This window comes from Trichoplusia ni, chromosome 8 (genome assembly GCF_003590095.1).
Source record: "Trichoplusia ni isolate ovarian cell line Hi5 chromosome 8, tn1, whole genome shotgun sequence".
In the NCBI taxonomy this organism is placed as follows: domain Eukaryota; kingdom Metazoa; phylum Arthropoda; class Insecta; order Lepidoptera; family Noctuidae; genus Trichoplusia; species Trichoplusia ni.
In genome coordinates this window covers 11,437,800-11,465,456 of record NC_039485.1, presented here as the reverse complement: position 1 = coordinate 11,465,456, position 27,657 = coordinate 11,437,800, and the positions used below count along the sequence as shown (strand labels likewise).

General features: G+C 37.3%; 1 protein-coding gene and 2 non-coding genes across 3 annotated transcripts; 1 reads left to right on the top strand and 2 right to left on the bottom strand.

Moving 5' to 3' along the window:
- Nucleotides 1-7,579: 7,579 nt before the first annotated feature.
- Nucleotides 7,580-7,651, top strand: Trnaa-cgc. Its single transcript has one exon. It is a non-coding gene; the product is annotated as a tRNA-Ala (tRNA).
- Nucleotides 7,652-8,838: 1,187 nt separating this feature from the next.
- Nucleotides 8,839-26,689, bottom strand: LOC113496688 (serine/arginine repetitive matrix protein 1-like). The gene is made up of 7 exons (XM_026875990.1): nt 25,053-26,689; nt 17,061-17,347; nt 14,462-14,712; nt 13,256-13,512; nt 12,806-13,014; nt 12,003-12,197; nt 8,839-11,502 (listed from the first exon to the last, which is right to left on the bottom strand). The coding sequence occupies exons 2-7, from the start codon at nt 17,331-17,333 to the stop codon at nt 11,413-11,415; spliced, it is 1,275 nt and encodes a 424-aa protein (XP_026731791.1). The 5' UTR covers nt 17,334-17,347; nt 25,053-26,689; the 3' UTR covers nt 8,839-11,412.
- Nucleotides 15,360-15,490, bottom strand: LOC113497049. Its single transcript, XR_003400868.1, has one exon. It is a non-coding gene; the product is annotated as a U4atac minor spliceosomal RNA (small nuclear RNA).
- Nucleotides 26,690-27,657: the final 968 nt, after the last annotated feature.

Here is a 27,657-nt window from a genome sequence, read left to right as displayed (position 1 = left end):
GAGCTCAGCGCCAAAAATATTCCAACTCGATATTGTAATAAGCAGTGATAAATAGTAACAATCCTATATCCTGTTCTCGAACCTACACCAGCAGTGCTAATGAAGATTCACACGTATTTGGTATCATCCTGCTTTTGTTTATCTCATTTCTATAAACGTTCGATGAACCACAGATTTCATTGATGGAAAATCACAATTGTATGACGTTTTCACAATAAATAGTTACAAAGAGTGTTAATTTGTTATGAAAACTAGAATTGCCGATTTCGTAGTTAGTAATTTGATGTGAAATACGATCGTCACGTGAATGGGCTTTCGGAATTCAAGCGCTTCCATTATAGATACTATTTTCTTGTTTTTAAATATCGGAAACTATAAATAATATGAAACTGAAGTTATATCATAAGGGAAATTACATATTTTTGACTGACTTTTGATTTATTGACAATGTTAAATCTTCGAGTGATGAGAATGGGTGAAATTAGTCCAGAATAGCAACAAGTCGGAGTGGAGCAGACTAAAGACCAAGAATACTAATACTAAATAGCACAGAGCAAGGCACTAAGGCAAAATTTTGAACTGGCTTCAGTGTACACGATGGCAATGTCTGATGCTAACACTGTATCTTAGTTCCTAAGTTAATAGAAACAAATTAAGATAACCCATTCCAAAATTCAATGAAATTTTAACTCTACAAATGAAAAAACAAAACCACATAAACCACTCTCCTTTTTATATTAAACTCTATATTAAGTTAAAAAAATAAGCCAAAGAATTTACCAAGTACACTAACATTAATTAACTTTAATATATGTTAATAAATGGCCAGACAACCGAAACGACTAATTAATATTTAATATAGAAAACCAAGCAGAACTGGCAATTACAGTGCTTAATTAAAGGAATTTGAAATTAAAAAAAAACTTTTTGTTCTTCTTTTAAACGTCACTAGAATAATTAGTGGCTTAGGATGATCTAATTAGAATATAGGTTAGTATGTTGTAGTTATCGAGGATTAAATTAATAACTGCGGGAGTATTTTAAAAAGAAAGAAAATTGTGTTGTTTTTTTTTCAAATTGGTATATTTCGCTTAAGGACCTATTTCGTAAGTGTTTTAATCTGCACTTTTGAATTTTAAATACCATTTTTCTTAAATGCTACATTCTTGGTGCAGCGCGCTGCAGGCATCTGACCCACAGATTACTAAATAGTTGTCTGAGGTGCGCGTGGTCCACGAACGCGCCGTTCGGCACGGGCTCGGTCCTAGCCGGGTGGTGAGCTAGTTAAGTATTATTGTGATATTCACATCTATTCAAGTCATACTACTAATTCGTTATAATCGATCCACGAATTCACGATTCGATTCACGATCGAAAGACTATCCTTACTTATGTTATAAAAGCAAAAGTTTGAAGGATGGATATGGATCATTGTTACTCTTTCATTCTTAAACTACTGAACTGTTTTCAATGAGATTTGGTATTGATATAGCACGGGAACATACCACTTTTTATCTTCAGTCAATACTTTAATTTAATACACAACTAATACGTTATATGAATGTATCTGCGCTAGTAATGAATTCACTTAGTAAAGCAACAATAAATAACAAATATATTTTTTTTACACTTGAAACACTCATAAGAGTCAGGTTAAATTAAATTTGTAATAAATCATCACACATGGCGTGATGTAGCTACCATAACTACATCACGCCATATCATTAAATTAAACATCTTTAGAATTTAGCATTCATTTCCTAATAATGGCAAAAACTTGTAGAAACATTAAACATTTTTTTTGTTATGTACATCAGCTTAAAACGTAGCTACTTAGTTAGGTTCGACATTTTAGAATTCCCGGAAAGAATAGGTTAAACATCATTATGTACATAAACTTCTATTCTTTTTTATTTACAAAAACCATTGCCGTTCTACGAAATGTAATCCTTCTGACTTGCCGCCACCGCGGGGTATTGACAAACTTTCAAATTCAAGTCATATGCAAAAAGACACTCCAAAAAAAGTTCAGGACGTACGCACGTATTTAAGCGGGTGCAGAAGAACATTCCTCCGTTTATATAACTGTCACGCTTCCTCAACTATAATAATATAACTTTAAGACGTGGTAGTAGATCCTCACTAGTTACTTATCCTTCACCTTTTTTGTTCTAGCCATAACTGTCCCACAGCAGGGCAAAGGCCTCCCTTAGATTTTTCAGTCGTTCAGTTCGTCGTGCCATCTCATCTCATACCACCGCCTTTAGATAACATTATTCCTATTGTGGAAGAAAGACGCCACTCTCTATACCAAGCAACACCATCACACTTTGAATTCACATCTCTCTGTACTGCTGAACAGCGTACTACACAGGACGACTTCACGACCGCGCGACATTCCTTTGTTTCATAACAAACAACCACTTCAATTTAAATCTACATTTACGTAAACAAATATTTCTTTTAACACAATATTGAGTACTTAAGTAGGTGGTGAACCAAATGATTTATTTACGAGTGAAGTCCAAAAGGTAAATTAGTTTCAAAACAATTGTATTTGCATTCCAAAACAAAGCGGGGTCAAAGCAGGTTAGAATTATCTTTGAATAGGAAAACTCGGTTAACTAGTAAACATGACCGTTTCCTGGTCACTGTTAAATCTATTAAATGTCATTACAAAGGCATTGTTTCGCAAGCCTCGTGCGGATCCACTTGTGTAATTAATTGTATTCATGTAATGTGTTAGTTGTGTAGATTCACGGATACCTAGGTAAAGGGTAGTGACATAAGTATTCACTGAAAGTATAGAATAAATGCAAACCCCACATGAGATCGTCCAATTTATTTAAGAAAATACATACTTATACTTTAAAGGCGTAGACATAACACACCTTTTTATTGTTTATTCATAATTTTGAGCTTGAAGAATGAAAACACAGAAAATACTTATTTAAACAATCCTCCTTGAATGCACCCAGCTAAAGTGCAGCTGCGACCTGCTTTTGACGGTCAAGAATTAAGAGACAATCTCCTGATTTGTTCTCACGACGGGTAATTTACCAAGAGACAAATTATCCGACTAAAAATTAAAAGTAAAACAAGATAACCCCACCACAAATTACTTTACCACCCATTTCGCCATATGATCGATCTAGGCGTCCACCTTGCAACCTTAACGGCATAACCGGAACAAGAGCTCAGAACTTTAATCGCTTCCGCACTTTACTTGCAAATTAAGATATCTTTTGAATTCTTTCTTTCTATTTTTAGCTGGAAGACATCTTTGATGAATTGATCTCTTCCTGACGAACGCCGTGTCAAGGCCGGCTGATGGCTGCGGTCAGTCGAGATCATTCTAGAGGCGTTGATTGAGACACGGTTACCTTTAACAAGTAAATTACATGTTGTGGCTACAACGGTAGTCATTACAGTTTTGTGGATACTGTTGAAGGCATTTAGTATCAACTGTAAAAGCAATTTTGAAACTGAGAAAATGGAATTCAGAAACTACTGAGTTTAGATATAATATGAAAGATTTTTAATTAAAGCTACGTAATAGGAGAGCATTGACACGCGTGTGACTTAACTATTTATATTTTAATTTTCGAAATATTTAATCTCCCCGTACTTTAAATGTCTGTCCTTGATTGTTCCTAAAAAAAACAATAATTAGAGATTATTAGGTAAAGCTGGACAGTTGGCCTAGTGGTTAGGTGCCCTGACTGCTATACCGGAGGCCGTGGGTTCGATTCCAACCTATGACAAATGTTTGTGTGATGAGCACACAAACATTTGTTCTGTGTCTGGGTATGTTCTGGGTCTGTTCTGCATGTATTTGAAAACATATATGTCGAGTCCTCATAATACAAGCTTTGTTAAGTTTGAGACTAGATGGCGTTGTGTGAAAGTTGTGGAATATTATATTACTTTCGCCGTACGTCGGTATAAAACAGATTAACTCATACATAGTCGGATCTGTCCCCTCACACGCGTCGCGTATGGGTAAATAGGCCATTAAGTGAACCAGGCCAATAGGCCGGTAACCTGACTAGCGTTCTACTATAAACCTTGTAGGATGTGTGTAATACTGGGGAAACGAGTATCGAGTTTCATTAACTGTTGCGAAAATAGGTGAAGTACCTGAGGAACTAACTTGTCTTGTACTTATTAGGTTAAAATTTAGTTTTACAATAGGTCTTATCGACAAATGCAAGTCAAAATTTGTAAAAAACATACAAGCGACTTAAAATAAAAACTACTGAGACAAATAATAGTGAAATTTTTATGGAACCAAATATGTGTCGCTTCAGGAAAAGTGAAAATAGTGTCAACAAAATCCAAGTTCTGAGGTAACAAACATAAAATACAGACGAATTGATAAAATCCTTCTTTTCGAAGTCGATTAATAAAGTAAATAAACACAGACACTGTTCAACGTTGTATGCGAAGCCGTAGCGCGATCAATTGCATTTTTAAATATAGTCCAACATTCATTGTAAAATGGTTTGACCCAAGCCTCGATTGGCGTTGGGATCGAATTAGATCGCGCCATGGTTTCGTTACATGTGAAACTATATATATTTTTGTAAATATTTAAATTGTGTGAATCAGAGTGTTAATATATATCACTATATCCTCGATAATGACACACGTTGTGGAATGCAATGAATGGTATGATGAATAACTGAAGAACCTAAAAATTATAAGTATTCCACTAACGTAAAGAAACTACTTACAATTTCCGTTTATATTTTTTTAAACTCCTCCAACTATAACTCAACTTAAACCTTGTAATAATTATTTATCCAGGCTACAACCTGACATTAACGAAACTTAAGCAACTACCTTCCACTAATTAACTAATTAGCTATTGTTTTATCAACAGAACACAAACTAAACAAAAACATGTAACATTAAGTATTGCGTTTGTTATCTAACGTAATAGCACATCACATTAGCGTAACGACCTCAATCAATCATGAATCAATTAGTTGATGAACTAAGAAGTTCTTGGGAATTTACTGTTTTCCTGGAATCTAATAAAATGTTATTTCATATCATCGGCCTAGCCTTTTTCTAACTAAGTTGGAATCGGCCACATCACCATAGGAACTTCCCATACACCTGAAAAGTTTAACATAAAAACATGATTAGAACAACAATTTACAAGCATATAAGAAAATTCAGAGTCATCGGCCTAGCCTTTTCCCAACTATGTTGGGGTCGGCTACCAGTTTAACCGGCATCAGCTAAATACCAGTTTTACAAGGAGCGACCGCCTATCTGACCTCCTCAATCCAGTTACCTGGGCAACACGATACCCTTTAAATAGACTGATTGTCAGACTTTCAAGCTTCTGCGAGTTGCAAGCGTCAAAGACGTATGAATAACAGCCGGGACGCACAATTCAACGTGCCTTCCGAAACACGGAGGAACTCGTTATGACACAGTCGGTCACCCATCTACAGACCAACCGCATCAAGCGCAGCTTAACCTGTCCATTATGCAGATGAAGCTTAGCCACGAGCTCAAATTATTTCATAACTATCAGTACATTCGCTTTGAACTTATAATATTAAAGGAGTTTAAGCATCCTCAGCCTATTTCAACGCTTTGCAATGACGGTCTTTTATTTATAGTCAGTCAAAGTCCAACACCAGCAGATGTATTTCAATGATTGGGCTTCGCATAACCCAAAAGAAAAACTAAGGATCCGTTCTTGGGAACGTCCTCGGATGAACACGAGACCAGCACAACGTTCGCATGAATGACTGGTTATAAATATAACAGGCCTATTACACAAGAGGTAACAATAGGTTATGTCTAGACACTAGTCACAAAACTTAGTTGTTTTGAAACTAAGACATAATTAGAATAGACACAGGATGTTGTAGTTGTATCATTTTAAATGAATGTTCTCTCTGAGTCAGTGTTACGAATTAGTATTAGATTCTAATCAAATACACAGTTGTAGATTATCACAACTGCAACTAATTAAATTAAGATTAATGATCGATAGTTATTTTGAAATAATGATTGTATTAATAAATTATTACTGTTATATAATGAATACAGGCAGGCCATAAACTTCATATTTGTATTTAATACGGAGATTCAATTCGAATGGTTTGATGTCCACATCAGTATTTATAGATAGAATATCTTACATTTAATTATTAATAAATTTGACAAAAAATAAATGTAGATTAATAACAATGTAAAACTGGATATTACGAATATCCGGTCCACAAAAACATGTACTTACAGAATTATGTACTTAAATAATTATAACATCTGTGTTAAAGCGTGGTTCCTCAGAAATTACATCACGTTTATTACTTACGCTTGTTCCGATTGTAAGTTAAACAAATATTATTTATCTCCGAACAGAGATCAGAATATATGGATAGAGACGATGAAGGAAGCAAAAGAAAATATGGATGGATGCTAAAAGTAATATTGCGTACGCACCGATTTCAAGGTGTCGCTAGGTCCGAGGTCCCAGGTTCAATCCCCGGTCGGGTCAATGTAAAAATTCACATTTCTGCATTGTCTCGGGTCTGGGTGTTTGTGGTACCTTCGTTGTATCTGAATTCCTTAACACAAGTGCTTTAGCAACTTACTTTGGGTTCAGACCAATGTAAGTGATGTTGTCAGCATTTATTTATTTACTTTAATATGATAGAAAAGGGCGGCGAGTAACAGGACAGAACGAAAGAAAAAAACGTGATGCTCCACTCCCCAAATTCAACGCGATTATAGAAAGGGGGTACAAAATACTCCTTTTTCCGGGGTGAAACGCTAATGACTTCATCCCAGGTCGAGGGCTCGGCGTGGGGATATGTCGGACTTCCACCGATAAAAAACGACCCGGGCCCTACTGCTTTAGCCAGAGTCACGGGATTGCTCGCCCATACAGAATACCAGTGAACACATAAACAATAGCAGACAAAATGAAGAGTCAAACTTTCATTTATTTTATGACAGTGGCCGGAGTCATCATCATCTTCATTCCCCTGCCGGCTGCCCTTCTCCCAATTATTTCATATCTTCTTCTTCCATTCTTCTGACGTCATCTCACAAAACACTCTTTGCAACCATATCGTCTTTTACACAATTCATCCAACGTTTTTACGGCCAGATTACTGTATTTAATTCGTATTAGATCGACGCTACTAAGAGGTGTTAGTTATAGTATTTGTTTTAACATAGATAACAACATAATTGTTACCTACAATAATTCAAGTGCATGACGTCACAAGGTACCTACGCCATGTAATGTTACTATGTCATATTAATGAAATAGTTAGGATTTTAATTTTAATATTACTTCTCATTATCTCAGCTTTTTTGAGAAATATCGACATCCGGATCCTGATGTGACGCTGATGGTTCCGTACGCTGACAAATATAAAAAAATGAGATCGTCCATCATGTTAATGGCTGTACCAACCGTCGCTTTATCTCGATTTTTAAATCTTTAACAGCAACAGAAAAAGGTTTTCAGTAAAAATTTCAACTGTTACAAAGACAAATGACAGTGTTGAAAAGGTATATATATTTCGGTCAACGCAGTACAGGGGATGTAACTCAGTGGTAGAGTGTCTGCTTCGCATGCTGAAAGTCCTGGGTTCAAATCCCAGCATCTCCATTAAAAGTCCATTATTTCAACTTTTGCTATTTTTTTTTGTTTTTTTTTTTTAATTATATTACATAAGATAATTATTATATTTTTAAGAGAGAGACTCTTATTATTATTAAGAGAAAATTATAAACGAAATTCTACGAATAAATCACAGCTTTTTTTATAATATTTTTGTTTGACGTGCTGCATGTTTTCTTTATTCTTGCCCCAAAAAGAAACATTTACTTTTTATTTTTAGTTCATTTACAAGTACAATTAAGTTGAATTAAGTAAGGCTAGCCATCTTGTATTTCTACTTGCACTATTATATAATACTTTACTGGCGACTTGCTTTATTATATTTTTTGTATTTTTTATAAGTATTTTGATTGTGTTCATCGTTAAATTTATAAAATTGCGTCATCGTCCATATCCTGTATATCCAATTAAGACACTAGCAACGCCATCTATTGAACTGTGAACTAAGTTTTAGACTATGCGCCAGCGCCATCTATGGAGAAATGTAGAAAGAACCGGTAAAAACCCTCTTACATTTTTTCTCATCTCACCCTTATAATCGAGATTTTCATGCGCTATTTGAATAAAAATTTTAACGAGGATCATTACCTGACGTCACAAATAAGTACGCTTTGGACATTCACGGTACCTATAATATGAATTTGTGTAGACAAGACAGTAGCTACGAAGAAGCGACTGCATCTCAATACCTAGTATCAAATTATGTAATTAAGACACGTCCCGTCTTTTCATACATCATATTGTCGGCGGCAAGGTTCGCAAGTGTTCAACTGCCCTGGACAGTTTAGGGGAGGGCCACACACAAGCCTGGTCCCCCACAATAGAGACCTTCGCAAAAAAAAGTTTCAAATTTCAACTAGTGGCGTTGGGACACCGTCGCGCGCCAAAGTAGGCATCTATAAAAAGCTCCACAATTATTTCAGGAATGAAAATAATTTGCGGGGGCCTTCACTCATTTGTTGCCACCCAAAGTCTCGAGGCCCCTAAACCCGGCCCTGGCCCTGGATTATGTGAACTCTAGTAGAAAAAGTGCAATGCATGAAGCCGCTAACTTTCACGGTGACTTTTGACGGCGAGAGTAAAGATTGAGGTTGGAAATAATACAAAATTAAACAACAATATTGGAATATTATTTTAATGAAAATTCAACTAAACGTATAAATCTTATTTATACTTACAATAAACAAGTAAAGTGGATTAATATTTACATTTAGCTGGGGAGATGATTACGCACGTTTTGATCTTCCCCCCAAAATTGCACTAACAAAAATATGGAAGTCACCACGGACTCCCTTGTCGCTCGGTTGCTTATTGCAGCTATTAATTATACTAATACTTATTGGTTTAAACTTAAGGCAATGTCATGATTTTTCATTTATCTAAGCTTTAAGTCTTAAAAGAAATGATCGAGAATTGTTACAGACGTAATTCGTAATTAAGTACTTATTTACTCTAATTCATCATGAACACATAACAGGGTGATATAGAAGTAAATTTTTGTATGTTTTTAAGTGCTTATACAAAAGGAGTGTAGATATCTAATAAGATAGTGTTTAACTATTAAGACACTTATAAATATTTCCCAAATCGTCAAATTAAATGATATTCAATTACGTTAATTAAGATATGTCAGGTATGAGCATTACCAAAAACTAAAAAGGGTTGCTATCATCGAAAACGACGATGTGAACAAGTGAAAATCACAATGAGCAACCGAGCGAATACAGTATAACGAGTAAACATTGTATAAGTTTAATTATAAGATAATATAACGCAGTCTTAGTACGCCGTGGCCACTGGTCGCCCTCACGCCCTTACCCTAGTGAGACCGCTCTAGTCTAAAACTACGGCGCTACTCGATACATACGCTACCCACAGAGCAAATAACCAATGGAACACATGCACACTAGGAATAAGACTCCGAACTGCGGTCCACGCAACACAATTTGTCCATTATGTTTTCTACACATTAATAGACCACGCTTCGGTATCAAAACTGCATGAAGCAAAGTTCGGAACCATATCCCCTCTTCAAAAACCCCCTACTTCATACATATTGCTATGGAGTGCTCCATTTGTTGTTCACTCTGTGTCGCTACCCGAGAACATCTATCCTGTATGTGCGGCCGTCGTTGTAGCAATACTGAAGTAATATGGCACTAATTGGTAGTATTGCTTTGATATACACATTATTGTCTGAACATTGATATAGATATTTATTAGACAAACATCGAAATATTCCCAGAAATCTATTCTTGAATGTACAAAAATGTGTTCCTTAAAAATAATAGTTTCTTTGGTCCTTGCATTGTATTGATCAACAATGTTTAAATGTGCTATCATCGCACACAATTTATGCTCTTCGTAGATAGACACATAAACATGAATCCTAGTTTTATGAATAAATAAATACACTACAGTTTTGGTAATTTGCAAAAAAATATCAGTAAAGCTACAAACCGACGTCGATTATCATCTAATCTAATGACTACTAATAAAATGACGCTACAAGTATTATGGAAGATAATGAAAGTGGCCTCGCCTACACGGAACGATAACAACACTACTCTAACTAACTGTGAAACTGACTAGAACTTATGGAGGGACTAGAGAAAAGGAGTAATTGGAAGAACTACTTGCCGTTCACGTTCTAACTAATAATGACTTTAGTACACAATGGCTGGGGAATCCAGAGCATTGGAAAGGAGTTACGATCATTTCAAATGTCAAATAATGATGATGTGGGTATTAAGAATGGAATTCACTTCGCCACCACCATTGATCATCTGTTATTTATTCCTCCTGCGTAGACAACTAAACTGCGTTGAGAACTATGCCCAATTTTTTTCAAGAGGAGAATATGCCTTAAACGCACATTGTTCACGTTTGAATATGCAGTCTCACTTTTACTGCTGACCCCGTGAGAGAATATCGATCTGATGATATTGTTATCATATGAAATTTCTCACAGTCTGATAGAGATATTTACATAACAATATGCCATAAGATTGATATTAGTTCTCAACGAAAAGAAAACTGAACGAACGGATCATCGAATACCATTGTGTACTAAAGAATAAATAAATAATTGACATTTAAAATAATCCTTAGGGAGTATAACGAACAGGAACATTTTTGTCTTAATTTGTTCTAAATATAATAAGCAATTGTTATTCAAAATTATAACCGTTATCGCACGGCAATTCATAGTTAATATATCTACCATACAGTCTAGGACTTTAAATCAAACATCATCATCAAATCGATTCGAGAATCGATGATTCATTCCGATTTATAACCTAGTTTAATTTCGTAGACACAACATAAAATTATTTCCAATCATGACACATACATGACGTTTCAGTATTAAGCGCATCTTCGCCCAAATAAATGCCAAGAGGAACGTGGGATGTCTCGATGACATCAGAAAGTTTTTAGGATGAGATCAGCATGGGAACGGGTAATATGACCTTACCAAAAAAGTTTGCTCATATGGAGATCACGACTTACGCGTGTCACATGACATTGTTGCAAACTTAAAAGTCTATCGTATCGGACGATAGTAACAACACGAATGACTGAAGGAGATTTGGAACAAAACCTATTGGAGATATCTATAACTACGTAGCCCATTAAGGTATTCTTTAGGTACAAAATCTTTGGCATATGTTAACGTGAACGGCATAACTACTTGATATCTAAAGAAGTGTAATACCTAAATGCGGGACGGGAAGGGGACAGGATGGCGGCTATAGGGAGTCCAATCGCGTCCGCTGTACGGCCAGAAGGGCTGACTGCTGCTGCAGACTCTTGCGAAGCCCTTCCAAAGTCTGTAAGACCTGAGGACAAAAGTATTTCTAAAGTTAGAAGAGCAAGAATTGCAATAGGTTTTTGATTATACACGGTTTGTCTACGGCTAAGTCCAAATCCGAAACTGAAAATACTGCTAAAATATTAAAATTTGGTTACAGCTAAGAAGAGCTAAAATAAGTTTCATCGTACACCATCTACAAGTATAAAGGCTATTGAGTAGACAATACAGTAGGAGACATTAATAATTTTGAAAATAATATTCATGCAAAGATCTTACCCACTGACTTTTGTATACATTTATAATTCACGGGACTGGTTGTTCCTTACAAAATATGGTTTCGCCAAGAATTTTTCAATACACATTTCAATTTATCAGCATTCGGAATTTTTGTTTTAAGGCCAAACAGGGAGTCCTGTCACACTTTTCGCCCATTTTGCACTGGCTAAGTCAAGAGGCGAGGAAATGTAACCGACTTCCAGTCCAGCGTATTACAACAGTGATCAGTGGACAGTGGTATGAAGTTACCTCATCCCTGGCGTAGGCCTTCCTCTTGGGCGGCTCGGAGTGCGGCCTGTCGGCGCTGAGCGCGCGCGGCGGTGGCGGCGCGGCCAGCGGGGAGCGGCGCGGGGGCGGCGGCGCGCGGCGTGGCGGCTCGGGGGAGTTGGCGCGCATGAAGTTGGTGAGGTGAGTGCGCTCCGGGCTGCGCCGGGGGGCTTCCACCTGCCGCACGGATACACATTGGGAGATGCGTTTCGTCTACTCTATATTTAGATACTTTTTTTGCTGTTTGCAACGGGTGGTGGTAAAAAATCTTCACTCTTTCATTAAGCCTGTGTTAAATGCATCGGTTTTAACAGAGGCAGCTAATTTTTCATTTTGCTAAATACCCGTTTTTGTTTTGTTTGCAACTCTTCCCTTAACATGAGCTCAAGCTTTAGATTTTCACAATTCAACATTTAAAGATAGTGAAGATCAGCTATTTTCCTTCGATTTTCTTTGTTTGAAACGCATCTCTTGTTAACATGCTAGGTCTAGGATATCACCTTGCACACACTAACCGCATACAAGGGTAGAAAGACGTAAACTGTTCTAAATATTAACTAGGAACGAACTATCGACAGTACATCTGCTAATTGTGTTAATAAACTGGGCGACTACATTTACAGGGTCAAAGATTTTAAGTTTGGAAATAGAGAAAAATAAACTTCCAGGCTCACTAAAGAAGTCACGACATGTGGCCAAGTACGTACATGCGGAATAAAATTGTAAAAAAAAACTAAAAAAAAGTTAATCCATTGACTAATACATCCAACTGTTTAGCAACTTACCTCCGTAGCCCTAAGTTCCCTCACTCTGGGGTTATGAGGAGGTTCTAGCGGTGCCCGTGAGACAGTCACGAGCAGTTTCTCCGCCTCCCTGATGAGCTCCCTGTACTTCCTCTCGGCTTCCCTGTCCGCTTCCAGTAGGGGATCCCTCTCGCGCACGGGAGGGGCGGAAGGTGCGTGGTTGCGGCGACGCATTCTCGGTGGTGTTGCTCCTGCAATAAGGAAAAAGGAATTTAGAAATCACATCTGACTGTAGATGAAAAGATCTTTAAGTAAAACTCTTTACTTAATTAGAGTTTTTTAAAGAAACTATTTGGTCCCCGAATCCAATCATCAGTTTAGAAGGCAAAAATAACTTACTCATCTTCTGTAACAGGCACGGACAGCCCATGATATTGCCCCTGCACTATTAAATATGAATGCAAATAAACATCACCAAATATTTCTCCTTACCAGCAGACCGTGGAGGTCTCCGCGGTGGCCTCCTCCTCCTAGCCCTGCGTCTGCCCGGTGACGCAGTATCATCATCATCTTCATCACCGCCGTCTAAACCAGTATCCCCATCAGAGTCGATATCAGCGTCAGAGAGTATCGCGGTCTCCCGGCCTCTGGTCCTCATGTTCCTGCACTCCTCGTCACTGGAGGCCCCGCCGCGGTAGTAAGGTGATCTGTGGGGCTCTGGAGATAAGTGTGGCGAGAGATGTGGTGACCTGGAAATGATGAATGGAAAATTAGACAAGAAATGAAAAGTAAAGGTGCAGTGATGGTAAGGTAAGGAAGTGCTGCTTACTACACTTTTGTCTCATCTTCTGTGTAAAATTTTATCGATTTGATCGAAGCATAGGCTCTTAGTTTTTAACGTTAGTTACTCTAATGATTTCATTTTTAACTGCAATAGATTCTTTGGTTTCACCTTAATTTATTCTATACGTAAAGTAACAAACCATGTTACATGAATAACAAATGCAATCAATCCAAATCCCTTATTATCTCAGGACTACAATCACGCGCACTCGTAACTAAATCCAACCGTTACTTGAAACAATTAATCAGTATTCCAAACCTCACGTAATAATTATTTCACTATACGCGTTTACCATGCAAATAACGAAGAAATTACGATGTAATTGAATTATCATTCAACTTTGAACATATAGCAAAGTCCCACTGACCTACTTAAGGCTCGCGTTGATAATCTCTCTGTAATCTTATATTAACTTGAAGTTGGTAACTCGCTCACATTCGTAGAATTGATATCAAATTATAGCGACAATTTTCATATGAATCTAATTTTCTTTCGTAAGCGGTTTTTGATTATTTGAGCAGAACTTCAGAGTTAAACATTTAAAAAAAATAATAGGCTGCCTCAGTCTGTATGCAGCAGGGAATCGAAGAAAGTAGAGTAAGAAGAAGAAGAAACGGTGGTTCCATGGTTACTTTTGGATACTATATGCCAGCACCCTGACGACACGAGCAAGTAAGAAACACGGTGTAGCTGTGACAGTATAGGCGAACACTATAGCAAGTGCCGGAGCAACATAAGCTTGGGCTACCTCTCTCAGGCCGCTCCAAGTCGATCGATCCTGATGAGGCAACGAGACCAACGAAAACGACGAACATAGAACCGTAATGTTAGGTTAAGTAAGTTAATGTTATTACCTTGAGCCATACTTGACAGAATGTGAATCAAGAGAGTATGGAGCGTGGTGCAGCTGTGGCTGTGTGGGGGGGCACTGCAGCGAGTGCTGGTGCACTATATGCTGTGGTCTCCTTCTATTGGGTGAGGTGGCTCCCAGCCAGGGGTTGGTCCTGATGCGACACCGCGGCCGAGGAGACGGCGTGGCGCAGACTACCGCTGGGATGGGAGCAGGGTCCGGGATACAACGGCGGTTCACCACGTTCGAACGACGCTGAAAGAAATACTTTGATATCGATATACGTACTACATATAATAGAGTCACCAAAAAGTTTTGAATTAACACGGATTTCCGAATTACAATCATCATTGTCGGCCTCCAATTTACCGGCATCTAAAGAAGGATATGGTCATTAAATTTTCGGTAGCCGTCAAAACTAACATGGTAATTAACTTAAATGCAAAATAAATTAACAAAAACTAATCAAGATACCTCATGAATATGTGCATTTTAAAATAATGAATGTCAATATTGAAGTACATAATTAATTTTATGACCAATACATAAATTCGCCATTCATTAATTTTCATTAATTCACGACCTTTTAATCATTATTGCATCGATATCAATCTACATAACTTATTTAGATTTTAGTACTAATTTATAGACCTGCTCTACAGTGTATCTAAGTACTTTATCAGGCCTTAAATAAAGACAACAGATTAAAAAAAAGTTTTTATTCAAATCCATAATTTATTAGCTAGCATAGCTACTTCGTCTTCGCCTCCCTCTACAGCCTCATATTAGATATCTTCATAAACTTTGTCGCTGAAATATGGTCCTCTCATCTTATTAGCAAACTTAACTTTGTTCTTACATTAGAGTTTAATTAGTTCTTAGCCCCCTGTTAAGTAAGGAGGCTTGTCAAAAATTGCGCTCGAACTCCCTTGCGGCAGTCGGGCGCGGGTATACAAGATTAACTTGTGGGTGTCAGCATAAGTGCTCTCACTTTACGATCACTGCGCACTATGCTCCCCAAGACAAGGAAAGTTGGGACACATGCCGCGAAGAGCTCACTACCTCGAGCCCGTGTAACAAAACGATAGCGCGATTCAATTCGACGCCAACGCCATCTAGTTAGGAATTTGGAAACTCTACATTTGGTAGGCGTTCGAAGTTTTATCGTTACGCTTCAAGGTTCTTTATCCTAACATTATTTTTCATTAGCACGTTTATTACAGAATGTTATGACACTGAAGTTTTCTTTAATCGTTATTACGTAAAGGATTCATACAACTTCAGTAGAATATCTAAGCGAACAGGCCACATGTGCCGCCGGATTTACGGCCAAGTTGTTCTGTTTTTTATTACCAACATGCAAACGTGAACATAAACATAAAACCCGAACGAGTTTCGCTATAATTGAAACTGATGAGCACCGGCAGACTTTATATAGCCTAGTGAAGGTCCACCCTTCAATTAGTACGGTCTAGTTAATTAATAAACCGGGAGCTCGTACGAACATGGGTCGATGGTCGATCACTGTATGTTTGACGTAAGCCTGAATCAGATAATTATACGTTAATTTCGTTTCAGGTAGATGGTATAGATTAATGAGGTACCTAATTAAAAGCCGAGATTCGTGAATTTTAATACGGCAATCATTAACTCGTAATTAAAGATAATTAAGCTGGGGTTGCAGGGTTAAAGTGTAAAGCCGTGTTATACTGTTAGGTAGACTCAATACTAATTAGTGCGCGGGTACATACTAGGTGTTGAAATCAGTCATTTCGATCACAATGTGGTGGAAATTAATTCAGAATTGGACACCAAATTATGCAATTCGTATACACCTTTTATGTTTTGTCTAATGGGGTTACTTATTAAAAAGAAGGAAAAACTTAGTTTTTAATGATGCAACCAATGTCCTTCGGGGCGGCGAGATCGCGACTCGAACTCTGCAGATTAAGGAATCCCGTTGGATCCGAAATAAAATAAAAACGCATGAGTGAACCGTTCCTTCATGTAACAGTTAATCATCCTCAAGATATCCTATGAACAAAAAGGGATAACTTAATGAGTGTAGAATTTTGCGCGTTTTACATCAACATTTTACCCAATAACCCAATTAGCTATCTGTATAAGTTAATGGAAGTTAGTCAAAAGTTTACTGAGGCACTTCTACCCCTCCCGAATATTGACAACAGTAAAAAAGTTTATGTTTAGTTCAGTGCCGAACCTGATTCCATTTGTTTTATTTTCCTGTATTATAGTCGCTAGTACAGTAGGTAACGATGATCGAATCCTTAAATAATATAAAAAGCAGATGAATTACATATTTAAACTTATCTTATTTTTGTTGAAAGTCAAATTTTCAATAATGGCGGGAGTATTACTTACAGATTTGAATAAAAACATTTTGAAGCTGAATACCGACATTCATTTTAATTCCAAATCAAAGCTTTCATTCTCAAGAGACTCATTATTCCGAGAAGGAGTCTAACAAGGAGATTACAAGGGTACATCCTTAATGTTTGCCCTTCTCTTCAAACTCTCATTTCTGTGATGCGCGGAGCCGTAATCGCTATCAAAAAGTACTTTGAAGGTAAACGTAAACATACCTTGGCTGGTTCGTGGTAAAGGTGCGTGGTGGGTGGCGCGGGAGGCGGCGGGGGAGCCACGAGCGGAGCGGCGAGCGGAGCGGGCGCGGTGCCCGGGGACGTGCCATCCGTGGAGTAGCCCGTGCTGTAGGCGCTCTCCGGGGAGGACAGGTGCGGCGCGGGCAGCGGGCCCGTGCTGGCGGCCGGCGCCGACACCCGCACCTGCTTCTGCTTACGTTTTTTCGCCCGCCCCAGCTGCGCCTCCATCCATGACTTGAGCCGCGCGCCCAGCATGCCGACGACGGCACCTGTGTAACACCATGTCTATAAGTACTTTGCATGCGCACTTACAATATGCAATAAAATTACATTATTTTAAAAATATTACCCCTAGTATATCTACAATATTCCACAGTCACGGCACATGCTCCTTTATCGTTCCATAACCGAATATTCAAGCGAAAATCTCACGTCGTTCGCCAAAAGGTAAGCTAAGCGCGAGGTGAACATACACTTCAGAACTTGTTATTCATAGGTTGAATCGAGGAAAACATTTTCGTTCGACACTCAAACAAAGGTTTTACGAAAAAAACATCAAACGCTCGAGTTGTGGTGACGTCGAAACAATTGTCACCCCAACAACGGTTGCTCTACATTTTCCTGTCATCAAAACCTACGCTTTGAAGTAAACAAAAGTAGTGACATAAAATGTTTTATCGCGTCGTCGTCATTTCATTTCAGAGAAAAGGCCGTTAACGGGGACCACAATGACAATAGTGTCTCCTGCGAGCGGCGAGCCCTCGCCGTGTCATATTTCGAGAAAGTCTAGCGGTGCTCGTAAAAGGGCGCAGTCAGCACCCTCTTCATTTTACCAATAGTGCCAACATCTTATAAAAAATCAACGAAGTGCGTATGGCGCCTCGCATAAACAAGGGATTCATCGTAATCCTATATAGTTCGGATTTGAATATCAATTTCGGAAAATAGATTTTCTAGGAACTTGTTGCAGGACCAGGGACGGTTAGTTATACCCCAAAAAAATATAGCAAAGAATACGTAGCGAGAGACATAATGCTATTTGTAATTTATATTCAATTCAGCCTTCAAGGCACCGTAGTGCTCCAACGAGTACTGACGACTTAGCTAAGCAAACAATATAACATGCTCACAAACCGAATTTGTCTTCGAGATCGAAACTTAAATTAATTTACCTAGTTCGGTCGAGTAATTCTGAAATGAATGCTTAATATCCCTTTTTAGAAGGGTGGGGTTCAAGTTCAACAAATAGGCCAACTATTCAACAAAGACCGAACAGTCTTGGCGTTATTAATTATGAAAACTTTAAGGTTGTCTTTGATCTACAAGGAAATGTCTAATCTACCTATTTGGTTGTCTAAGTTTATGCAGCAAGTGAATATAAAAGAGTAGAGATCTTATAATAATACCTAACTTTACCAAGTCCTGTCAATAATAAGGATGTGAAACATAAAAAGTATGTCAAATAAATAAGTCATACTCAACCGACCACTATGAAAAGGAACTAACAAAATTTTTCCTGCTTCCCATTCTTATTGGTTGCCTGTATTATATAGAATTTCTGGAAAAATCGATTATCAGCAGTAGCTTCGGAATTCTGTGGGTTCTACCAAAGAAACTAGTAACGAAACATATAATATACATAATGAAGAAGAGTAGATTAGAATTATATTTACATGGTTCAACAAAGTTTCCAAGTTACAAAATTCAGACGACGAAAAACCTTCTAATATTGACCCATCGCTCCAGCACTCCCATCAATCGCAATCAATCATCAATATCCTTCATTCAAAAACCTATTACTCAGAAAGCGCTACCAATATATCTACGCACTAGTACTTAGCTACCGGTTCGACACCCTACCGAGACCGTACCAGCATCACTCAACAGAACAGATGCAGTCGTGTAAAAGAGACAACGCAATACACGGTTATCGATCCTCTCTCTCCCACAAGAGCAATATTCGCACTTTAAGAGGTATACGATCCCAGGCTTTCGACACTACGAATCGCCGGATAAAATACGGATGAAACTGACTTATCCAGTTCAGCGAGGGGTGTAAACTTACGAGATTTAGCTAATATTAGCAATCCATTACGGGGTAGTGGTTTGTAAAGTTTATTCAACTATACCACTTAAGTGTATATGCCAGATGGGTTAGAGATGAAATATTGATTGGCGGTTAATGATATTCGCTGGGATATGTGCTTTAATCATTCAGTGATGATTATACTTAGGTACCTGATTGGTCTTTGTCTACATAAATAGTGTAGTGTAACATCTTGTAGGTGTGAAGGAAAATCTAAAGAACTTTAGAGTTGTCACCAGAAATATATGAAAAACCTTTCGACTTTTCTTCAAATTGTTATGTTTTACAATAAACAAGTTTCTACTGAGACCCTGAAGAATTTCATACGCTTATTCAAATAAGATCTTAATCATATCCTTAGCTTAAAAATTTAACTTAAGATTTTTAAACAATATTTGTGTTACTTTCCTAATTTTCATGGTTTTATGTGAAGTGAATTAGTCCAATTTACCATTATTTTATCTACTAACACACAGCATGTGTATCGTGCTCGAATAAACAAACAAAGAAGAAACCACATTTAATTACTAGCGTTAAGACTCACCATAAAACTTGTAAGTAAACTACTCCCAAGCACACTTGTCACGTTAAATAAACGCACCAATAAACCGTACAATCTTTCACTAAAATGTTTTACGAGTCCCCCGCCTGGGTAATGAATCGAAAGCAAACTAATAAATTGTGGTTTCGAGACAAAGTATCCGACTTTGGCGTAGATCCCGCAGATCCTGCCTTTTTCTATTGAAACAAACAAATGCGAATGCGGCGGGCAAGGGAATTGCCTTATCAATAAAACTGTCACCGGGCACGTACATGTAAATAGTACGCGAAACCCCTTTTAGTTTGCAAATTGCGTCCACTGATGTTTTCACTTTAAGTTGTAATCGTATTGCGGTTGATGTTACCCAGACTGAATTTACTGAATGCTAGGTACATTTTGTAAATGTTTTTAAACATAAATGTAGAAAGTTTTTAAACAAGTGTCGTAAACTTTCATATTTTGTTTTCGACTGCATTCTATTAATTTCACCGCATTGTTTTTATGGAAAAATTGATGTATAATCATATGAAAATGAAAATTATGAAGCTTCAAATAATGTACGCTTGAATAATTGAAAAATCATTCCTACATGAGATTGCTGAATCGCTCGCTTTTATGCGCGAGCTTCATGAAGCTCATTTTCATGTCTGTGCGATGTCATATCCGGTAGGCTTACCCGACCGTATCCGGTTATTTACTGCGCTGACTTTTACCGAACATAAATTACTATATAACTAAAAAAATATTTTGTATATTTCAACATATGAAAAATTTAAAATCAGAGTAGGTATTAGAGAACGTTAAGATTGCAAACAACCTTTTTTTCTCTTCTCTGTTTATCTTATTGCCCTGTAAATACAACAGTGCTGTCATCAGCAAATAAAGGAATAGAATGGAGGTTCCCAGTGTATTGTTAATATAGACGAGAAATAGTAGCGAGCCAAATACACTCCCCTGAGGCACTCCGCAGTGTATTTTTCTTTATTTCGACACATAACGGTTTCATTTTAGCACGCGGGCAAATCTTTCCCACCCTTGTTATTCTAGCTATTTATTTATGTATGATTCGCTTAGGCTACGAAGACATGAAGAAACCATATTTTCGGAAATAACAAGAGCACGTACTGCATCGTATTTCATGTCAGAGAATAAAATATTTTATCTAAAATATATATCTTGACCTATTTCTTTTCTATTCGTAACGTATCTGTCACAAAAATTAAGATGAAATGTACTAGCAACTCATGTCTCATAATAAATTCTCATTGGATTTGACATAGCTGTAATGTCATATCAATCAATCTTCTAATATATAAAATTATTGCGTCGCGATGTTTTTACATAGTTCAACACCTCCGAAATGGCTTGATGCTTCTTATGAAATTTTGTATGCGTAATATGGGGTAGGTCTGAGAATCGGACAAAGCCTATTTTTCATAAATTAAGATTTTTTTTATGATACCACATTTAAAAATACAATCTAAACTAAACAAAAATTCAACCCTCTACCATCAGCCCCTATTTTGTTAAATGACAAAACAACGTTTGCTAGATCAGCCAGCAAGAATAAATCAATTGAAACTGGTAATAAAATCTTTGATCTATAGTAAATCTATTATATCTACAAACGAATGGCACAGCAGTTCATCCGACCAATACTAAATTGGAATACCATCAATGCGAGAGGAAACGTTGAACGATACATTAAAATATCCCATAGTTATTGGAAATTGAACAAGGTTCGGAGGCTCGACGTCTATTGTTAAACGAAACACAATCGCAATGGAACTGAAATATGAGTAAAACAGATGACGTGTGCTAAGAGGGCTTTGAAAAGAAGGAAAATGTATTTATTTACTAGCTTTTGCCCTCTACAAATCGAAAATGATCATAAGGGAACAGAAAATCGAGATAAAAACTAGCCAATGTATTAATCCTGGTAATAAACTACAGTGTAGCAAGTTTCGTCTAAATCAGTTCAGTGGTTTTTGCGTGAAAGAGGAACACTCTTTATAATATATACAAAGTTTCGCGTTTATAATATTATAGTAGGATTGCTGGACTGTCTGACTGTGCCGATAGTTTTGTATTGTGTTTACCGTCGCTTGGGATTCGTCTTCTCCAAGTCGTAAATATTTGTTTGCTTCGTCTAGGCATCAATACGAGATAGATTTAAAAAGATTTTCTTTTCTTACAGCTCTACGCTCTTTTGTTTTCAACACCAACACGAGGGACGGAAGAATAATAAGATTTTTTCATTTGTTTTTTAGTATAATATTGTTTTCCAAATGTTACTTTCGTGGTAGGTATAAATACAGTGAGTAATATAAACACAAATATTATTATGCTTTAGATTTATTATAACTAATAAAGCTCCAAATCAAACTGAAATTTACATTTGAAGTTATCAGAAGTTTCGCCTAAATAATTATTTGTTCGAGACCAATTTGTAAAACAATTTCTGCGTAGGCTGTATATTTCTCAGAATAAAGAACTGATTTAACAAAACAAAGGAATATTACAATTTAAATCTTACTAATTGTACCAGGTATATTTAAAATTGGCCCCACAAATTAGATAATAAAGGCCGTCCTATCTTTAGAGACAGAAGAGACGTGTTACAAAAACAAAGGTGGTGTTCTGACGAAGCTTAATTAGCAAATCAAATATTCATTTATTCAGAGCGTCCCCAATAATGTAGGGGAGGTTCGCAACAATAGCAGAGCGAAGCTATTTTTGTAAATCCTTCCGAATAACTGAAAAATGTTACCCTAAAACACTGTTATGCAATTAAAAAGCTTTTGGTTTGGATACGGTTAAGTAGAAGTATAAATATGCTTTCTTGAAATAGATACATTTTTGTTGCTCTTTTCGGCACATAACAGCGTTTACGAAAACATGTAACACCATCAAAAATTTGTAATATAAAATATGGTCAGAATAAGCGAGGCTTAAAAAATTTATTACAAAGGACAGAAAATGACAAGTATTAAAATTCTCTAGTACCTATCTGATCGATGATTCAGGAATGTCACTACTACAATGTAACAAGGGTCGGTATTTTCAATATCAGAAAATCGTCACAGTCAGGCGGGGCGTGTAATTCACACGTAACGAGAAATATCGGGCTTCCATCATTTCGCACGTCAACTGACATTCAAATCAAAGTTCCATTTCCTACGAGACTGGTTTGGCCCAGTTTAAAATGATTGCGAATGAGACGTATACATATAGCTGTTGATGAAATGATTCGCAGAAAAGAGGATTCGTCTTTTATGGACTTTTTTATTTTGCCATACGCGGTATTATTAACATTTCTAAAACAGACTGATTTTCCAAAAAGGATCTTCATTCGTTATTTTGAGCGTGAAAGAAATTGAGGAAGTGTACTAAAAAAACATAATTTCTTATCCATCTTTTTGTGAAATATTCTGTTTTATTTTATGAAAGATCGTCAATAAACCCACTGAATTCAGTTTCTGTAAAGAATTTTACTGTTTTTTTCTACATAAGCTGGTTAAGATTTTCAATATTTTTATTGAAATCGTAAATCATAGACATTGAATATTCGAGACCAGTTTCTACATTAATAATAAGATACTTAGTAGCAGTATGAAGTTTTCCGAAGAAAATGGATCAGATATATTACTGTCTATAAATAACTGTATAAATATGTATGTATGTAGGTCATTATGTGGCATACGAGGGACGAACGGGTGTCATCTTGAACATTAATAACATTTTCCTGCTACCGCCGACTGCCGCAACTTCACGCTTGACTTGACAATATCTTCACACACTAATAACCCAACTTTAATACATAATAGACGGAAAACAAAAGACACATCATAATTCAATTTTCCAAAAACGACGCTAAGGTTAATGACATAGAGTTCCATGTTCTTTGACCTCCCGTTATGACCGAGCGTGATTTTGTTTACCTCCGCCAGATTAAAGCTTCAAGTCTCAAAGGTTACTCCGTAATTCCTTAACCTAATTTTCTCGAGAAGAATATTTTCTTTAACAAATTATTCAGTTTTCTAAGAATGGAGTACTTTGTTCCCCTCTTGATATATAATTGTGTTAATCTCAGCATCAATCTTGTAATTATGATGGTGAATGTAAAACACGGACTTCGTTTATCTTCCATTTAAATGTTAACGTCGTGAGTACTTAGACAAAGTATGTGTATTAAAATGTATTGTTAACGCTGAGCGAGGAAATGCGTTGCAGACGTTTGTAATTAGCGAAGTATTTAAAATTAATTAAAGTTTTCCCATGATGTGGTGCTTTTGGTCTTGTTTGTTTCGTGAACATGTTTGGTAAACCCTGCGTTACGGAAAAGTTTGGTGCGTGTGCGTGTGCGTGTACATAATTAATGACGTTCAAAATTTAAACAGAACTCGGCAAAGAATCATAATTTTCTATCAATAAATTTTATTATAAGGTACAGTTTCGAATCTAGCAGTAAATCCTAGTAAATCTTTGGTAAGTAAGTATCTTGCTACATAGTAGCTGTCGTCTCGGTAACAAAACCGTTTCAAAAAAGAAGCAATAGACCGCCAGACTCGGGCTAATTGCGGGCCGCTTTCAAGCTGCGTCTAGGAAGGCCTTACGGAATTGTAGACAAACTAAAAAGACTGCAAGGCTCGAGCGGCCGGCGCGCCAGACGAACGACAATTGTTTGACGAACCCGAGACCCAGCTCTTTAAATGAACAGTCTGAAGTTCTAGACTTTGCTGCATGCGTTTCTTTAGTATTGCTGCCGTTTCGCTATGTTAGCGATACTTTATATTTGAGAATTTGATAACGATACTTTGCAGAAAGTTTAATGTATGCTTACCGACCAATCACAGTTATGGAAACGAGTAATCTAAATTATAACAGAAAATGAAACCGGAATTTTTCACAAAAATTAACCAAAAGATACACGTTCCTAATGAAGATGGAAAAGTTGCATGGAACTACAATTTAGTTAAAATATCTCACTTGACCCATTACACTAATGAACACGTGCGAAACCACCAAACTACAAACATCATAATTAGTCTAACCCCAAAAGCTCATCAAGTGACGTTTGAGTCTTGATCTACATTCAAAACAAAACGTTTTAATCAGAATACCGAACAACCCTTGAAGAGAGGGCTCACTTGGAAGCCTCTCACAGGGGCAGTGGGCTATCGAACGAACCGCTCATTTGTTACTGTGCGTCGGGAAAGCACTGCCGGCTAAATATGGATCCACGTGCGGAAATAACCGCATCCGGATGACAGCTTTTGAATGAAAAAGTGCTTGTAAGTTGGTGGTTTATTTAGTATTGCTAGTTATAGTATAATGTGGTACTTACAGGGGCGCGCGGTAGTGTGTAGGTGTTAGATGAAGTGTCCGCGCGGCACGGGAGCGCATGCCGGGCGTGCAGCGGCGACGCGCGGCTCTCGCCGACTGACGCACGCGCGTCCGCCCTCCGGCTACGCTGCCATCCGCTACGCCGCTACGGAGGGCGCGTTTGCACCGTTCGTAGAGCTTCACTTTAATTCAGGGGTATTTATAAGCTATAAATTAATTAAGTTCATATAATAGAAGTATTAGTGATTTTTATATCGTTTAATGAAAACATTAATATATTCTCTTTTGGCAGTCCGCTATTATGTAATTTTAATGAGTTTTCCTTTTGCAGTATCATAATTCGCGAATCTATTTCGGTGTAAGCAACGGTAGGCCGTAGCTCAAATTCTCGTGGCGGCTATTACGTTAATGTTCGGGGGTAGATTTGAACAATAAAAATAAACATTTACCCACAGCCCATCGGGAGGACAAAACTCCTAAACGACATAACTTTGTTATTCATGTAACGATATTAAAAACAGCAGATTCTGGCCGACCTTTTTTACTTAGTCAACGTCATAAATTACTCACGAGGTTTTTGGAGTTTTCGTAAGTGTACGACGAAATTAAGTTAGATGCAAAGTGAGTGTAAATAAGTAAGTAACGTGGAAGCTTGTCGGCGGGATTATTAATTTCGTGCACGCACGGGGTCTAGACGAGCCGAGAGTGAATAGGAAGGGCTTGCTCCTTATCCACACGTACATAGTGTAAACAAACGTGCAGCAAGCCTCCGAGCCTCCGCACATATTCGAGTATGTTTCAGGAATGTCTACTGAGGCAATCTTGGGGCAGCGAGTCGCGACGCGAACAAAGCCGGTTTGATGTAGGTATTGCTGTCAACCCTTTATTAACGTCGACCGTGCTTACTTCAACAAAGTTTTATCATCTGATAATCTGTTCCGTGATTAATTTACTTTCAGATTTTATATCGGATTGGGTACTATGGTAGGAAGGTTAATGACCTCGTGACCATAAATATCGTGTAGCTCAGTGCCTAGTATGCAAAAGTTAAGTGGCAATATACTAGGTAGGTATATAATAACTATAGGTAGGTAAGCAGCCTATAGAAGGCCAAGTACTAAGCACAGGCCTCTTCTCGAATAGAGAAGATTTAAGCCTTGATCACCACTCTAGCTTACTGCGTATTCGTGTTTGTGTATTTCAAACGAATATTTGGCCTTCATACTTCCATATTCTAATTCCTCACTCGTTTACCTGCACCGTTTGCCAAAAGTGTCTTTGTATATAAAGAAAGCACCTACATATAACTTGAAAAAAGTCAAATTGGCACTTGTCTTGCGTTGGAATCGAATGCTTAAAATTAAAAACCCATGCACAGAGTCTCAAAGCCACCACGACAAAAAAAAATAACTTAAAATTAAATGAATTTAGCGTGTTGCTATTCAAAAGTGTAAAGTCCTCCCGTTCTCCATAAGCGGTCAGTCTCAATTGTCATACAGGAATACGTGGACACAAAAGATAGGCAACGAGACTGCGAACGTTTATTCAACGTTGAACACTCGTACGTCAACTGTAAGCTCACGTATTTTCATAATATAATGCTGTGCCTGCGAATATTGTGGTGCCTTTTTATCTAAGTGACTGATAAAATGTTTTTTTATGAACTTCCAGACGCAGTTTATCTTCAATCTAGGCATTATTTTGTAGTTGGGAAACGAATAAATTGTAAAACACTAAAGTTAATTCTTCAAATTTAATTTTTAAGTCACTCAATTCCCTGGTAGCACAATTAAATAAGAGTACGATAGATTAGAATAATCTTTATTGCACACCCCATAATCACAGGATTTGACAGTAAAAAAAATAGTTATGAATGAGCCATTTTAATTATGGCCAGGACAAGCAGAAATAGGTACAAACAATGAATAACTTGTTTTTAGATTTAGACATAGTTTTGTTGAAGGAACGATTGTTTAATTGTTTGTAAGGCTTCGAATATTGTAGTACCTAAAGGTCAATGTCAATTACCTTACGTAAGGCCAAAAGGTACTCAAACTTTACGACTACCAATAGTTATATTCAAAGAAATCTATTTTTATTTAAGGCTGAGTATTATAGGAACAAAGCCGCTTGCTTGAAAAAGATACGATATTTATCTAAGAACCTTGTCTAAAGATATCAAAGTAATTAAGCTTATTTCAAGATATATTTAGGGGTTTGTCAAAAAAAAACGGATGCCTATTTCCGAGGCTCCGCTATCTGCCCGTCTGTCCGCATCAGGCTGAACGTCGTGAACCGTAATAGCTACACAGATGGAATTTTCACAGATGATGCATGTATTTCTGCTGCCGCAAACACAAACACAAAAAAGAGATTGTCACAGTCATAAAATAAATTTGCTTTAGTGACAGGGTCACACTTTTTTTAAGTTTTATCTTATATATACTGAACCCTCATTGTCAAACTCGCACTTGACCGGTTTTTCATTAGATGAGAGCTTAAGACATCAAGACTAAGAATATAAAAAACGTTCCGATTGATAACTCCAATCCGCCAGATGTACCTATTTCCATCCCGGCTAAAGGAGTTTAACGATAACATGGCCT

Bases quoted from the DNA above. Each gene is read 5' to 3' on its own strand.
- LOC113496688 (XM_026875990.1), bottom strand. From the start codon at position 17,333: ATGCTGGGCGCGCGGCTCAAGTCATGGATGGAGGCGCAGCTGGGGCGG. The intron at 13,015-13,255 runs GTAAGGAGAAAT...TCCTTATTGCAG, and splicing joins GAGACCTCCACGGTCTGCTG to GAGCAACACCACCGAGAATG. The intron at 11,503-12,002 runs GTAACTTCATAC...TTTTGTCCTCAG, and splicing joins AGGCCTACGCCAGGGATGAG to GTCTTACAGACTTTGGAAGG.